Source organism: Vulpes vulpes, chromosome 1 (genome assembly GCF_048418805.1).
Source record: "Vulpes vulpes isolate BD-2025 chromosome 1, VulVul3, whole genome shotgun sequence".
NCBI classification, from domain to species: domain Eukaryota; kingdom Metazoa; phylum Chordata; class Mammalia; order Carnivora; family Canidae; genus Vulpes; species Vulpes vulpes.
This window is the reverse complement of record NC_132780.1, coordinates 51,509,627-51,525,534: the sequence shown is the minus strand read 5'-3', so window position 1 is coordinate 51,525,534 and position 15,908 is coordinate 51,509,627. Positions and strand designations below refer to the sequence as shown.

At 42.5% G+C, this 15,908-nt stretch overlaps 1 protein-coding gene across 1 annotated transcript; it reads right to left on the bottom strand.

Moving 5' to 3' along the window:
* Nucleotides 1–8,361: 8,361 nt before the first annotated feature.
* LOC112908726 (tumor protein p63-regulated gene 1-like protein) lies at nt 8,362–14,289 on the bottom strand. The gene is made up of 2 exons (XM_072747909.1): nt 13,642–14,289; nt 8,362–8,574 (listed from the first exon to the last, which is right to left on the bottom strand). Exons 1-2 carry the CDS (start codon nt 14,209–14,211, stop codon nt 8,362–8,364), a joined length of 783 nt encoding a protein of 260 aa, XP_072604010.1. The 5' UTR covers nt 14,212–14,289.
* Between the last annotated feature and the right edge of the window lie 1,619 nt (nt 14,290–15,908).

The following is a 15,908-nucleotide window of genomic DNA, read 5'->3' as shown; positions in this document are numbered from 1 at the left end:
CGCCTCCGAGCTGCTCCCAGGCCCAGCCAGGTAGCACTGCAGCCCTTTAGGGAGCTCAGCCACGGTGTGTGGCGTGCTCTCCCCGGGGCACAGGTGCTCTGTTACTGTCCCTGGGAGCCTGAGGGCATCCCCTCCCCTCCTGGGATCCTGCTCCAACTCCCTGCAAGTGCCTTTCCCTCCAGGAAGATTGGTGAAGCTCCTGCTTCTCCTGGCTGGGGCTTTCCTGTCCTGGGGGCACTCCCCACGCGGCCTTAGCCCTGCTCCTCACGGGGCCCCTCCCCCTTGGATTTCTTTTGTTTATTTATTTTTCCCATCTTCCTACCTTGATAGAAGTGCGAACTCTTCCCACTGTAGCATTCTAGCTGTTCTCTCTTTAAATCTCATGCCGAATTCATAGGTTTTCAGGATGATTTGAAAGTTATCTAGGTAATTTGGTGGGGACAGGTGACTTGGGGACTCTACTCTTCTGCCATCTTTCCTATCTCCAAGATGTCTGAACTAGACTTTATTTTATTTTTTAAACGATTTTATTCATTCATGAGAGACACAGAGAGAGAGAGAGAGAAGCAGAGACACAGGTAGAGGGAGAAGCAGGCTCCATGCAGGGAGCCCTTGTGGGACTTGATCCCGGGACCCCAGGATCACCCTGATGGAAGGCAGTCACTAAACTGCTGAGCCACCGGGGCCTCCCTGAACTAGATTTTAAAACAATGATTATAAACTAGCTGGGCTTGAAACACTAGAGAATCCTTTACTGGAGAAATTAGAGAACTAAAATCTAATCCGGCTGAAATTTAAAATGCTATTATTGAGATGTGGTAAAAATAGAGGCTCTAACAAGGATAAATGAGGCAGAAGAGAGATTCAGTGATACAGAAGACAAAATGTTGGAAAATAAGGAAGCTAAAAAGAAGAGAGAAAGACTACCAGGTCATAAAGGGAGACTCTGAGAAATCAGTGATTACATAAAGCAAAATAAAATATGGATTATGGAGGTTTCAGAAGATGAAAGGGGAGGGTAGAAGGTTTATTTGAACAAATTATAGCGGAGAACTTCCCTAACCTGGAGAAGGAAGCAGGCTATTCAAGTCTAGGTGGTATAGAGAACCTCCCTAAAAATGAGTAAAAATACATCAACATTTCAACATATAATAGTGAAGTGTGCAAATTTCAGAGAGAAAGAGAAAATTCTTTTTTCTTTTTTTTTTTTTTTTTTTTGAGAAAGAGAAAATTCTAAAAGCAGCTAGAAGAGTAGAAACAAGACTGGCAACAGACCTGACCACAGAGACCTGGCAGGCCAGAAATGACTGGCACAATATAGTCAATGTGCTAAATGGGAAAAATTTGTAGCCAAGAATATTTTATCCAGCAAAGCTGCCATTCAGAATAGAAGGAGAGAAGAAGAAGGAAACAAGAGTTTCCAAAACAAACAAAAACTAAAGGAATTCATGAACACTAAGCCAGCCTGGCAAACACTAAAGAAGATGCTTCAAGTGAAGAGAGAGGTGAAAAGTAACAAAGACCAGAGAGGAACAGAGGCAATTTACAAGAAGGGTGACTTTACAGGTAATACAATGCACTAAATTCATATCTTTCAATAATTCCTCTGAAGATAAATGGACAAAATGCTCCAATCAAAAGATGTAGGGCAAGAGATTGGATAAAACGAATAAGATCCATTAATATGCTGTGTACAAAAGACTCATTTTAGACCTAAAGACACCTCCAGATTGAAAGTGAGGGAGTGGAGAACCATTTATCATACTAATGAACATTAAAGCTGAAGTAGTAACCATCCTTATATCAAACTAGATTTTAAACCCAAGACTGTAATAAGAGATGAAGAAAAATGTTGCATCATAATAAAAGGGTCTATCCAAAAGAAGATCGAACAATTATAAATACTTATGCCCCTAAATTGGGTGCAGCCAAATACATAAACCAATTAATATCAAAATTAAAGAAACACATTGATAGTAATACAATAATATCAGGGTAGTTTAACACCCCACTCACAGCAATTGATAGATTGTGTAAGCAGAAGGTCAAGGAAACTAGGGCTTTGTATGACACACTGGGCCAGAAAGACTTAGATATATTTAGAGCATTTCATCCCAAAGCAACAGAATATACATTCTTCTCAAGTGCACATGGAATATTCTCCAGAGTAGATCACTTATTGGGTCACAAATCAGGTCTCAACTAGTACCAAAAGACTGGGATTATTCCTTGCATATTTTCAGACCACAGTGCTTTAAAACTTGTTATCACTCAGAAGAGAAAATTTGAAAGGAATACAAATATGTAGAGGTTAAAGAGAATCCTACTAAAGAATGAATGGATCAGCCAGGAAATTAAAGAAGAATTTTAAAATACATGAAAACAAATGAAAATGAAAACAGGTACTTCAACACCTTTTGGGATGCAGCAAAGGTGGTCCTCAGAGCAAAGTATATAGTAATACAGGCCTTTCTCAAGAAACAAGAAAAGTCTCAAATGCACAAGCTAATTTCACATGTAAAGGAGCTGGAAAAAGAACAGCAAATAAAGCCTAAACCCAGCAGGAGAAGAGAAATAATAGAAAACAAAAGAACAGTAGAACAGATCTATGAAACTAGGACCTGGTTCTTTGAAAGAATTAATAAGATAAAAAAAAAAAACCCTAGTTGGACTTCTCTAAAAGCAGAGAGGACCCAAATAAATAAATCATGAATGAAAGAGGAGAAATCATAACCACCACCAAGGAAATATAAACAATTATCAGAACATATATTATAGGCAACTATATGCCATCAAATTAGGCAATCTGGAAGAAATGGATGCATTCCCAGAGACATAAATCGAAGAAATAGAAGCCTTGAAAAGACCCAAACCAGCAAAGAAACTGCAGCAATAAAAAATCTCCCCAAAACAAGAGTCCAGGAACAGCTGGCCTCCCAATGGAATTCTACTAAACATTTAAGAATTAATACTTACCTTCTGAATCTGTTTCAAGAAATAGAAATGGAAGGAAAACTTCCAAACTCACTATGAGACTAGCATTACCTTGATTTCAAAGCCAGACAATTCTGTATGTTGGCAAATTGAATTCTGTATGTTGGCAAATTGAATTCTGTATGTTGGCAAATTGAACACCAATAAAAAAATAAATTTATTATTAAAAAAAAGAAAAAATAATAAAATAAAATAAAATTCCAAAAAAAAAAAAAAAAACACAGAAAACAAAAAACAAAGCCAGACAAAGACCCCATCAAAAAGGAGAATTATAGACTAATATACCTGGTGAACACAGATGCAGAAATTCTCACCAAGATACTAGTCAGTAAGATCGAACAGCACATTAAGAGGATTATTTACCACGATCAAGTGGGATTTATTCCTGGGCTGCAATGGTGGTTCAACATCTGCATTCAATCAATATGATACACCACATTAATAAAAGAAAGGACAAGAACCATATTATCTTCTCAATAGATGCAGAAAAAGCATTTGAAAAAACACAGCATCCTTTTTTGATTAAAACTCCACAGTGTCGGGACATAAGGATCATACCTCAGTATCATAAAAGCCATATATGAAAAACCCACAGCGGGCAGCCCCGGTAGCGCAACGGTTTAGCGCCGCCTGCAGCCCAGGGTGTGATCCTGGAGACCCAGGATCGAGTTCCACATCGGGCTTCCGGCATGGAGCCTGCTTCTCCCTCTGCCTGTGTCTCTGCCTCTCTCTTCGCTCTCTCTGAATGAATAAATAAATAAATCTTTAAAAAAAAAAAGAAAAGAAAAACCCACAGAAAATATCCTCAACAGGAGAAAACCAAGAAATTTTCCCTGAAGGTCAGGAACAAAGCAGGGATGTCCATTCTCACCACTGTTATTCAACATAGTACTGGAAGCCCTAGCCTCAGCAATCAGACAAGAAAAGGAAATAAAAGACATCCAAATCTGCACAGAAGTGAAACTCTCACTCGTCACAGATAACATGATACTCTATGTTGAAAACCCAAGAGATTACCCAAAAATTGCTAGAACTCATAAAGCAAGTCAGCAAAGTGGCAGGATATAAAATAAATGCAGAAATCAGTGGCATTTCTATACACTGAGACAGAAGAAAGAGAAATTAAGGAATGATCTCATTTACAATTGCATCAAAAACCTTACAATACCTAGGAGTAAAGTTAACCAAACAGGTAAAGGATCTATACTCTGAAAACTGTAGAACATTTATGAAAGAAAATGAGGAAGATTCGAAGAAACGGGAAAATACTCTATGTTCATGGATTGGAAGAACAATTATTGTTAAAATATCTGTGCTACCTAGAGCAATCTTAACATTCAATGTACTTCCAGCAAAATACCATCAACAGGTTCATCTGAGTGGCTCAAACAACTGCTTTCAGCTCAGGTCATGATCCCATGGTCCTGGAATCCAGCCCCAGAGAGTCTGCTTCTCCTTCTCCCTCTGCCCCTCCCCTGGCTCATGCTCTCTTTCACACACTCTCTCTCAAATAAATAAAATCTTTTTTAAAATACCATCAACAGGGATCCCTGGGTGGAGCAGCGGTTTGGCGCCTGCCTTTGGCCCAGGGTGCGATCCTGGAGACCCGGGATCGAATCCCACATCGGGCTCCCGGTGCATGGAGCCTGTTTCTCTGCCTGTGTCTCTGCCTCTCTCTCTCTTTGTGTGACTATCATAAATAAATAAAAATTTAAAAAAAAAAACTACTTTATAAAATACCATCAACATTTTTCACAGAGCTATTATAAATAATCCTAAGATTTAGATGGAACCAGAGAAGACCCTGAATAGCCAAAGAAATGTTGAAAAGGAAAACCAAAGCTGAGGGCATCACAATGCCAGATTTCAAGCAGTATTACAGAGCTATAATCATCAGACAGTGTGGTACTGGCACAAAAACAGACACATAGGTCAATGGAGCAGAGTAGAGAACCCAGAAATGGGCCCTCAACTCTATGGTCAACTAATATTTGACAGAGCAGGAAAAAATATGCACTGGGAAAAGGACGGTCTATTCAACAAATGATGTTGGGCAAATTGGACAGTCACGTTCAAAAGAATGAAACTAAACCATTCTCTTACACCAGAGACAAAGATACACTCAAAATGGATGAGATACCTAAATGTGAGACAGGAATCCATCAAAATCCTGGAGGAGAATACAGGCAACAACCTCTGTGACCTTGGCCACAGCAACTTGTTGCTAGACATGTCTCCAGAGGCAAGGGAAACAAGAGCAAAAATGAGCCACTGGGATTTCATCAAGATAAAAAGCTTCTGCACAGCAAAGGAAACTATCAGCAAAACTAAAAGACAACCTACAGAGTCGAGAAGGTATTTGCAAATGACACATCAGATAAGGGGCTAGTATCTGTAGCCAAAATCTATAAATCTATAAAGAACTTCTCAAACTCAACACCCAGAAAACAAATAATCCAGTCAAGAAATGGGCAGAAGACATGAACAAACATTTCTCCAAAGGAGACCTGCATATGGCCAACAAACACATGAGAAAATGCTCCACATCCCTTGCCATCAGGGAAATACAAATCAAAACCACAGTGAGATACCACCTCACACCAGTGAGAATGGCAAACATTAACAACTCTGGAAACAACAAATGTTAGTGACAATTCAGAAAAAGGGGAACCCTTTTGCACTATTGACTATTGATGGAAATTCAAACTCTGGAAAAGCCACTCTGGTACAGCCATTCTGGAAAACAATGTGGAGGTTCCTTGAAGAGTTAAAAATAGAGCTACCCTATAACCCAGCAATTGCACTACTGGGTATTTACCCAGAGGATACAAACATAGTGATTTGAAGGGACACCTGCACTCTAATGTTTATAGCACAATAGGCAAAATATGGAAAGAGCCCAGATGTCCATTGACAGATGAATAGATAACAAAGTAGTGGCATATATATATATATATATATATATGTATATTAGAATATTATCCAGCTTTCAAAAATAAGGAAATTTTATCATTTGCAACAACATGGATGGAACTGGAGGTTATTATGCTAAGTGTAATAAGTCAGCCAGAAAAAAAGACAGTTATCATATGATCTCACTCATAAGTGGAATTTAAGAAACAAAATAGAGGATCATAGGAGAAGGGAGGGAAAAATAAAATAAGACAAAATCAGAGAGGGAGGTAAACCAGGCTCTTAACTATAGGGAGCAAACTGAGGGTGGCTGGAGGAGAGGTGAGAAGGGGGTATGGGGTACCTGGGATATATGGCATTAAGGAGGGCATGTGATATGATGACCACTGGGTGTTATATGTAACTGACAAATAACTAAATTATACCCATGAAACTAATAATGCAGTATATGCTGTGTTTAAAAACAAAAAAAAAAAGAAGAAGAAGAAGAAGAAGAAGACCATCCCAGGGGATCCCTGGATAGCTCAGTGGTTTAGCACCTGCCTTTGGCTCAGGGAGTGGTCCTGGAGTCCCGGGATCGAGTCCCACATCAGGCTCCCTGCATGGAGCCTGCTTCTCCCTCTGCCTGTGTCTCTGCCTCTCTCTCTCTCTCTCTCTCTCTCTCTCTCTCTGTGTCTCTCAAGAATAAATAAATATTTTTTTAAAAGACCATCCTGTGAAGTTTTCATTTCAGATATTGTACTTTTCATTTCTTGGATTTCCACTTTGTTCTTTAATTCTTTCCACTTCTCTGTGTATAGCTTACATCTTTTTACTCATTATAGGCTTTTCCATATATCCTTGGGCATGTTTATAAATACTTTCACTGCCCCTTATCTGCTAATTCCAACATCTTGACTCTTTTGGCTGTTTTTTTCTTAATTATGGGTTATACTGTTCCTCTTTTACATACCGCATAATTTTTTATCCTATGCTGGACATTTTGTGTGATATATCACAAGGAGTCTGGATTATGTTGTCATCCTTTAAAATATGTTGTTCTGGCCTCCTGTTAAATGACTGATAAATCCTTTTGATCTCTTCAGGTTTGGTTTTATTCTTGATTAAGACAGGCTTATGTGTTTTCATCCCGACAGCATGGCCTTTTCTCAGTGTGGTCCATATTGCTAAGGTGTGGCATTTCTGGACATCAGCTAAATGCCTTGGGTCCTCAGAGAGGTCTCTCTTCTTTTTTATTTTTTTAAAGATTTTATTTATTCATGAGAGAGAGAGAGAAAGAGAGAGGCAGAGACACAGGCAGAGGGAGAAGCAGGCTCTATGCAGGGAGCCCCACGTGAGATTCGATCCCGGGTCTCCAGGATCACACCCTGGGCTGAAGGTGGTGCTAAACCGCTGAGCCACCGGGGCTGCCCTTCTTTTCTCTCTCTCTCTCTCTCTCTCTCTCTCTCTCTCTCTCTCTCTCTCTCTCTCTCTCTCTCTCTCTCTCTCTCTCTCTCTCTCTTCTTTATCTGAATTGGACTTTTGCTTCCCCAGCATGACTCTTGATAGCTGAGGCTAGCTCTCAGCACTACAGCAGGCACTCCCCACTAATTCTGTGTTTTGAAAGAAACGTTGGAACATATTCTTTGACAGCATTTGTCTATACAATATCTTTGAGAATATTTCTCCTTTCTGGAGCCTGTATTATTATGTACAATGAAATTACACTAGAGAAGAATGTTTGGTTGCTAGTGAGTTGCAGGCAATAGAGTTTAGTTTTCGATGTGAATGATTCTAACAAAACTGGAGGTACAAAATGAGACTTCTCTGTAAGCCTTATAAGATACCACAAAAAAAATCACTGAATATCTTGGAGGAGTGGAGCAGCTTGGCTCAAACTCAATTTAATTTAGTTTTTTTTTTTAATCTTATATGAGGTAGTTGAATTGTGATTCAGTAACTTTTTTTCTTTTTTAATTGTTTTGCTTTGTTTTGTTAGAGACAGGAAAGCTGTTTAAAGCAGTGATAATTGATAGTTGAGACTGAGGTTGGGGCACCTGACTGGCTCAGTCAGGACAGCCTGCAACTCTTGATCCCCAGGTTGTGAGTTTGAAACCCATAACTAGGTTCAAGACACAATCTTAAAAAAAAAAAAAAAAGACTGGGGTGCCTCAGTGGGTCAGTAGGTCAAAGTCTGCCTTAGGCTTAGAACTGGATCCTAGAACCCTAAGATCAAGCCCTACATCAGGCTCCCTGCTCAGTGGGGAACCTGCTCCTCTCCCTGCTTGTGCTTTCGCGCACTCTCTCTCAAATAAAAAAGAAAATCTGAAAAAAAAAGGGGGGAAAAAAAAGACTGAGGTTAAGAGCCTCATACAGACACTTTAAGTTTTATGTAGCTGATTTGTTTAGTTCAACTAGGAAATGTAACAGTACTCATTAGGTAAATATAGATTTAATACAATTTTATTTAAAATATTAGAATATGATTTGACAAAACACTGCAAAGTAATAGCCCAAGACAAGATTACTAAGAATTATTCTGAGGGAAGCTCCAGGAGTAGGAGGAGCAGCAGCAGCCATGCACCCCACATCACAGAGTCTCTGGGTATCCTCATGCACCTGGTCTGCACCAGTGGGCACATACTTGCCACCATCCTCAAGAGGAAGGGCAGCCTGGCAGAGGGGCAGCTAAGGAACAGCCCAAGAGATCAGCGTGCTTGTTGGCCAAACCTGCTCCTATATAAGAGTGGAAATGATGCCAAAAAGGTAGCAGGAAAAGATAAAACTTCAGACAACAAAAAGTACAAAGAAGATTTACCTGGCAGAAAATGGAGAAACTAAAAACAAGGAGTCCAGCTCCTGGTGAACAGAAAGAAGACTGGTCTGATTAATATCCTATACCTGGTCTTTCAGCAGTCCCTGTCTCTTTTCTTGTATAATCCAGAGGAATATTTTTATCAACTATCTTGTAAATGCAAGTTTTTTAGTAGAAGTGTGTTAAGAAGAAGGGAATCTGACTTCATCCCATTTTTTAAAGATTTATTTATTTATTTATGATAGACATAGAGAGAGAGAGAGGGGCAAGACACAGGAGGAGGGAGGGAGAAGCAGGCACCATGCCGGGAGCCGGATGTAGGATTCGATCCCGGGACTCCAGGATCGCACCCTGGGCCAAAGGCAGGCAATAAACTGCTGAGCCACCCAGGGATCCCCTCATCCCATTTTTTAAAGTGTAAATGCTTTTTTTTAAAGTGGTGAAATCATTTCTGGTTGTTTATTTTTTGGTAAAACTAGAAAATGGTGGGAAATTGATTTGGGGAAGCTTTCATTGTCTTGGGTGTTAGCTTAACATTCCATAGATGGGGTAGTTTTTATATACTATAATACAAAGCACAGTACATGGCAATTTGGAGTCAGTCATGCATTTAATATGTCTTCCATATTTTAAGTTACTCTTATTCCCATATTGTTGTTGGTAGAATTGTTTCCTAGAGAAAAGCATTCCTTGATCTTGGCTCTCCCTCTCAGAGTTTTGTACACTTTGTAACATCTTGGTCGTGGTAATCCAATTTTCCTAGTAACTTTGCTAATGTGCTGTGCAAGATTGAAAATTTGAGTATGTACTGTATAAGATATTAAAATGTGAATCAATAGAACTCAACAATGCAATAGCATATCAACATTTGAAGATATTGGTACTTGACATACTGTTAAGGAAACTTTACCTCCATATTCTAAACTGGAAAGGTCACTGGAATAACTTATTTTTTATTTATTTTTTTCAACTGTAAATGTCTTTACTACGAGACCAAAAGCAAATGCTCAAGACCCAGGTGGTGTGGAGGCAGCCTTCCAATTTGAGCAGGCTGCTGCATTTGGATCATATCCATACCAACTAACGCTATACCAGAGTTGTAAATAAGGAGGAAGAAACCAGAGCCAGCACTTCCAGTTGATAACAAGTGCTGCCAGTCAAGCCAGCAACCTGAGGACAGGTGGGAGCTCGAGCAGCATGCTGCAGGTCCATGGGAACCTGGACCCATGGGGCAAGAGCGTCCTTGCTGTCCTGGGCCCTCCTGGCCTCTGCCTGTCCCGGGGGGAGGCTGGATCCTGGGCTGTGTCCCGGCGCCCTGTGCTCCGGGGCCTGCGCTGTTGGATTCGCGCTCCCGCCCCGCAGTCCCCTCCGCGGAGGGGAGGCTCTGCAGGCTGCCACAGCTCAGGCATGTTCAGGGCAAGGCAGGCGGCCTCAGGTCTGCATGGGCATGGTGGGATCCCAGCTGAGTGTCAGCAGCATGAGAGACAAGAATTTGACAAGGTCCCTTCCTTAAAAAGCAAACTGAGCAATCCCCATTTTAAATGTGACTATGGCAACCCAAACCTAGAATAGGCATGGGTGTCAAATTGTTGGCAAAGAACTATCAAGGTAACTCTCATATCAATGAATTGTCTACACACGACTTCCTGTGAAATTCTGGGCCCGGGAAAGATGCCATAGGTATGAACACAATATAATTTTAGGAAAAGTAGGACTTTAGGTCAAACATATTTACACAAAGCCACTGTTCACTAAGGAGCCAACAAGGCAGACTGGTTTAAGTTCAATAGTCTGCTGGCTTGTTTTGCATTAAGCTTTAAAAAATGGATTACATTTCAAAATACAAACTTTGACACCAAGTAGAAAGGTATTTGCACCTATGGGCACCGGGTCTCAAAACTTCCGCTGGGTATAGGCATCTGCACAATTGAAGTGCTAGCAGGGAGATTCCAGTGGGAGCACACGTTTATTAACATGATAGAGGGCTGGGGAAGGGCCAAGAGAGGCACACGGAGACGCTCCAGGAAAGACACGGAAATAAGTTCTAGAAGATGGAATACCGGCCACGCAGGAACAGCTAGACTCACTTTGCTCTTTGTCTGTAGCTCCGATTACTCGATGTTCAAGATTCAGCTAAAGTATAGAATCCGAGGCGGGGCCAGATGGCGGAAGAGTAGGGTCCCCAAGTCCCCTGTCCCCACCAAATTACCTAGATAACTTTCAAATTATCCTGAAAACCTACGAATTCAGCTTGAGATGAAAAGAGAGAACAGCTGGAATGCTACAGTGAGAAGAGTTCGCACTTCTATCAAGGTAGGAAGACGGGGAAAAAGAAATAAAGAAACAAAAGGCCTCCAAGGGGGAGGGACCCCGCGAGGAGCCGGGCTGAGGCCGGGGCGAGTGTCCCCAGGACAGGAGAGCCCCGTCCCGGAGAAGCAGGAGCTGCACCAACCTTCCCAGGCGGAAGGGGGCTCTCAGGGAGTTAGAGCAGGACCCAGGAGGGCGGGGATGCCCTCGGGCTCCCTGGGACACTAACAGACACCTGCGCCCCGGGGAGAGTGCGCCGAGCTCCCTAAGGGCTGCAGCGCGCACGGCGGGACCAGGAGCCCCTCGGAGGGGCTCGGGCGGCGGCTCCGCGAAGGGGACTGCGGGGCGGGAGCGCAAATCCAACAGCGCAGGCCCCGGAGCACAGGGCGCCGGGAAACAGCCCAGGATCAGGCCTCCCCCCGGGACAGGCAGAGGCCAGGAGGGCCCAGGACAGCAAGGACGCTCTTGCCCCAAGCTGAGCAGATCAGCGGCCCCGCCCTGGAGCCTCCAGGCCCTGCAGACGGAGAGCTCTTTAGTTACTGCGGGGGCTGAATCCAGGGCTCCAGGGATGGCCGCCACCACTGTGGTTGTTCCTCCTGGGGACTCACGGGGTAAACAACCCCCACTGAGCCTCACAGTGGCCTCACCGGATAAACAGGATAAACAACTTTCACAGAGCCCTGCACCAGGCAGGAGACTGAGCAGCTCCCCCAAGTGCTGACACCTGAGAATCAGCACAGCAGCGGGCCCCTCTCCCAGGAGACCAGCTAGATAGACAGGGGAAAAACAAATTATTGACCAAGCAGCACTGGAAAGTTCCAGGGAAAGTGGAGGGATTTACAGTATACAGAATCAGAGGATACTCCCCCTTGTTTTTTGTTTTCTGTTTGCTTCCCGCCCCATTTTTTTCCTTTTCTTCTTTTTTTTCCTTCTTTTTTTTTTTCTTTTCTTCTTTTTCTTTTCTTCTTTCTCTACTCTCTTTTTCTCCTTTTCACAATACAACTTGTTTTTGGCCACTCTGCACTGAGCAAAATGACTAGAAGGAAAACCTCACCTCAAAAGAAAGAATCAGAAACAGTCCTCTCTCCCACAGAGTTACAAAATTTGGAATACAATTCAATGTCAGAAAGCCAATTCAGTAGCACAATTATAAAGCTACTAGTGGCTCTAGAAAAAAGCATAAAGGACTCAAGAGACTTCATGACTGCAGAATTTAGATCTAATCATGCAGAAATTAAAACTCAATTAAATGAGATGCAATCCAAACTAGAGGTCCTAATGAAAAGGGTTAAAGAGGTAAAAGAACGAGTTAGTGACATAGAAGATAAATTGATGACAAAGAGGGAAATTGAGGAAAAAAGAGATAAAGTATCATGAGGATACATTAAGGGAAATAAATGACAGCCTCAGAAGGAAAAATCTACGTTTGATTGGGGTTCGAGGGCCCCGAAAGGGACAGAGGTCCAGAATATGTATTTGAACAAATCATAGCTGAAAACTTTCCTAATCTGGGAAGGGAAACAGGCACTCAGATCCAGGAGATAGAGAGATCTCCCCTCTAAAATCAAGAAAAACCACTCAACACCTCGACATTTAATAGTGAAGCTTGCAAATTCCAAAGATAAAGAGAAGATCCTTAAAGCAACAAGAGACAAGAAATCTCTAACTTATATGGGGAGGAAGATTAACAGCAGACCTCTCCACAGAGACCTGGCAACCCAGAAAGTGCTGGCAGGATATATTCAGGGTCCTAAATGAGAAGAACATGCAACCAAGAATACTTTATCCAGCAAGGATCTCATTCAGAATAGAAGGACGAATAAAGAGCTTCCAAGATAGGCAGAAACTGAAAGAATATGTGACCACGAATCCAGCTCTGCAAGAAATATTCAGGGGGATTCTGTAATAGAAAGAGGAAGTCCAAGGGAACAATCCACAAAAACAGGGACTGAATAGTTATCATGATGACACTAAACTCATATCTTTCAATAGTAACTCTGAACGTGAATGTGCTTAATTACCCCATCAAAAGGTGCAGGGTTTCAGACTGGATAAAAAAGCAGGACTCATCTACTTGCTGTCTACAAGAGACTCACTTTAGATATAAGGACACCTACAGCCTGAAAATAAAAGGTTGGAGAACCATGTACCATTCAAATGGTCCTCAAAAGAAAGCAGGGGTAGCCATCCTTATATCAGTAAAACTAAAGTTTATCGCGAAGACTGTAGTGAGAGATGAAGAGGGACACTATATGATACTTAAAGGATCTATCCAACAACAGGACTTAACAATCATCAATATATATGCCCCAAATGTGGGAGCTGCCAAGTATACCAATCAATTAATAACCAAAGTTAAGACATACTTAGATAATAATACACTTTTAATTGGTGACTTGAATGTAGCGCTTTCTACAATCCACAGATATCCTAAAAACAACATCTCCAAAGAAACAAGAGCTTTATTTTTTTAATTATTTTTTAAATATTTATTTATTTTATGCAGAGAGAGAGAGACTGAGAGGCAGAGACACAGGCAGAGGGAGAAGCAGGCTCCATGCAACGGGAGCCCGATGTGGGATTCGATCCTGGGTCTCCAGGATTGCGCCCTGGGCCAAAGGCAGGCGCCAAACCACTGCGCCACCCAGGGATCCCCTCCATCTGTTTTTGAATGAAGGGCGGCTCTGTTTGTCCCACTGAATGCGATTCCCAAAACCTTCTTGCTTGTTGAGCGACTTGGGGGGAAACTGGAACTCCCCGCAGGAGATGGTGTCCACCGCGTTGAGGGCTATGCGGACCACCTGCTGGCCCTGCAGGCTGATGAAGTCGTACTTGCAGATGAGCTGCACCTGGTCCGTGATGAATACCAGCCACTCCTCCTCGTTGTTCCAGTGGTCCACCTCGGTCAGCAGCCACACACCCTGGATGTCGCTGTCCTCCACCGGCCGCACCACCATGCCCATCTCCTCCACCACCGGCTCTATGGTGCCCGGCCGGAACACGGGGTACTCCTTGATGCAGGCGCGGCGAGTGGTGTGGTGGATGCTGATGCTGAGTGGCCACAGTGTCTGGCACAGCGGCGTGCCCGTGCCCGGCCACCCTCCGCCCGCGCCCCAGCTGTCCGCGCCGACCTCCTCGCCCGCCACCAGCACCGCGGTGGGGCTCGTGCCCACAGAGTCCGCTGAGTCCCGCAGCTGCAGCATGGCCAGGCCGGCCAAAGCCGCCAGACCCCGCCAGAACAGGCCGCAGTGGCCTTCTCCGTCCCTACCGCCCCCAGTCCTGCCCCCTGGAATAACTTTTAGAAAAGAATAACAACTACATGATTTTTTAGATTTTTGGTAGATATATTAAGAATTGTGTACAAATTAGGGCACCTGGGTGGTGCAGTCAGCTGAGCATCTGACTCTTGGTTTCAGCCCAGGTCATGATCCCAGGATGATGGGATGGAGCCCCAGTTGGGCTCTGTACTCAGCTAGGAGTCTGCTTGAGATTCTGTCTCCCTCTCCCTATCCACCCCCACCCCTGTTGTGTGCTCTCTCTCTCTCTCTCAAATAAATAATAAAATAAATCTCGTAAAAAGAGTCTCTTAAAAAAATAGTGTACAAATTATAATGTTTATACTGATACCCAGAACAGCCAGTAAAAACTCAATTATGGAAAAAAAAATAATTATTTTGAAGGATACCAGCCAGGCTGGTTCAGTTCAGTAGAGCATATGACTCTTGATCTTGGGGTTGTAAGGTTGAGCCCTACATTGGATCTAGAGTTTACTTTAAAAAATATTTTTAAAATTATTTTGAGTGAAATAATAGATTTTTTAAACTACTCCTGCCAGACAAAAAATTTAGGCCTCAGTGGCTTCCTAACTGATCTAATTTTATCAAATGTAGACCACCCCACCTTTACCCCCATGAATCCATCTTCTACATTGCAGCAACTGTGAGTTTTGTGGGGCATTTCGGTGACTTCCCATTGCTATTAAGATAAAACAAAACAAAACAAAACAAAAAGATAAAACTAACTCTTTATAGGGATTACCAGACTTACAGTGTCTGACCCCTGCCTATCTACCTATATACTACCTCCCCCTCCAGATTCACCTCCCATGACATCATGTCTCACTCTCTCAGCTCTGACTAAGTAACATTTTCTTAATCCCTTTTCCCTGTCTCACTCCTTTCTGTCACGGGGACTTTGTCCTTCTGTTCTCTCTGCCTGGAAAGTTCTTCCTTCCTCGTCTTCACCTAGATAACTCTAATCTTATACATATCAAGTATTATTTTCTTGGGGAAGCCTTCTCTGGCCTCATGGTCTGCCACATCCTATTATTTTAAGTATTCATAGTATTTGAACTCACTCAGAGTGTGTTGACTGAGTGTGTACAACTCACTCAGTTGTAGTCCACAAGTTGGTATCAGGCATTTTAAGTTTATTAATTAATAGTATCTTAGTCTCTTCCAGGTAAATGGTCTTTTTTGGATAGCTGTCTTTAGAAGAAAATTATCTTTCAGACTTCCTCCCTTTCTCTAAGATGGCATCTGAATATTTAGAGGAGCTTAACACATCTTACCCCCTTAACCTTGAGGGAGTGGTAGGTAAACAGGAGGAGCTGAGAGACAGTAGGTCAAAAGATCAAAGCAAGAGGTAAAAGCTTCTATCCCTAAGGAAAGGGAAAGTCTGGCCTGTGAAGAGACTGCGTTAGGAGTGGCTCTGAAGGAATCTGAAGGTACAGGCCCAGTGTTTCTCCAACCTCTTAGGTAATACCTCTGTTTTTTTCATGACTGGTCACCAGTCTTGCTCATCTTGTTTTCTAACAAGGTTGTTGGTGTTTTTTCCCCTTCCTTTTTTTTTGTAAGCCCTAGATCAACCTCAGATAGTTCCACAGAAAACATAATCTCCC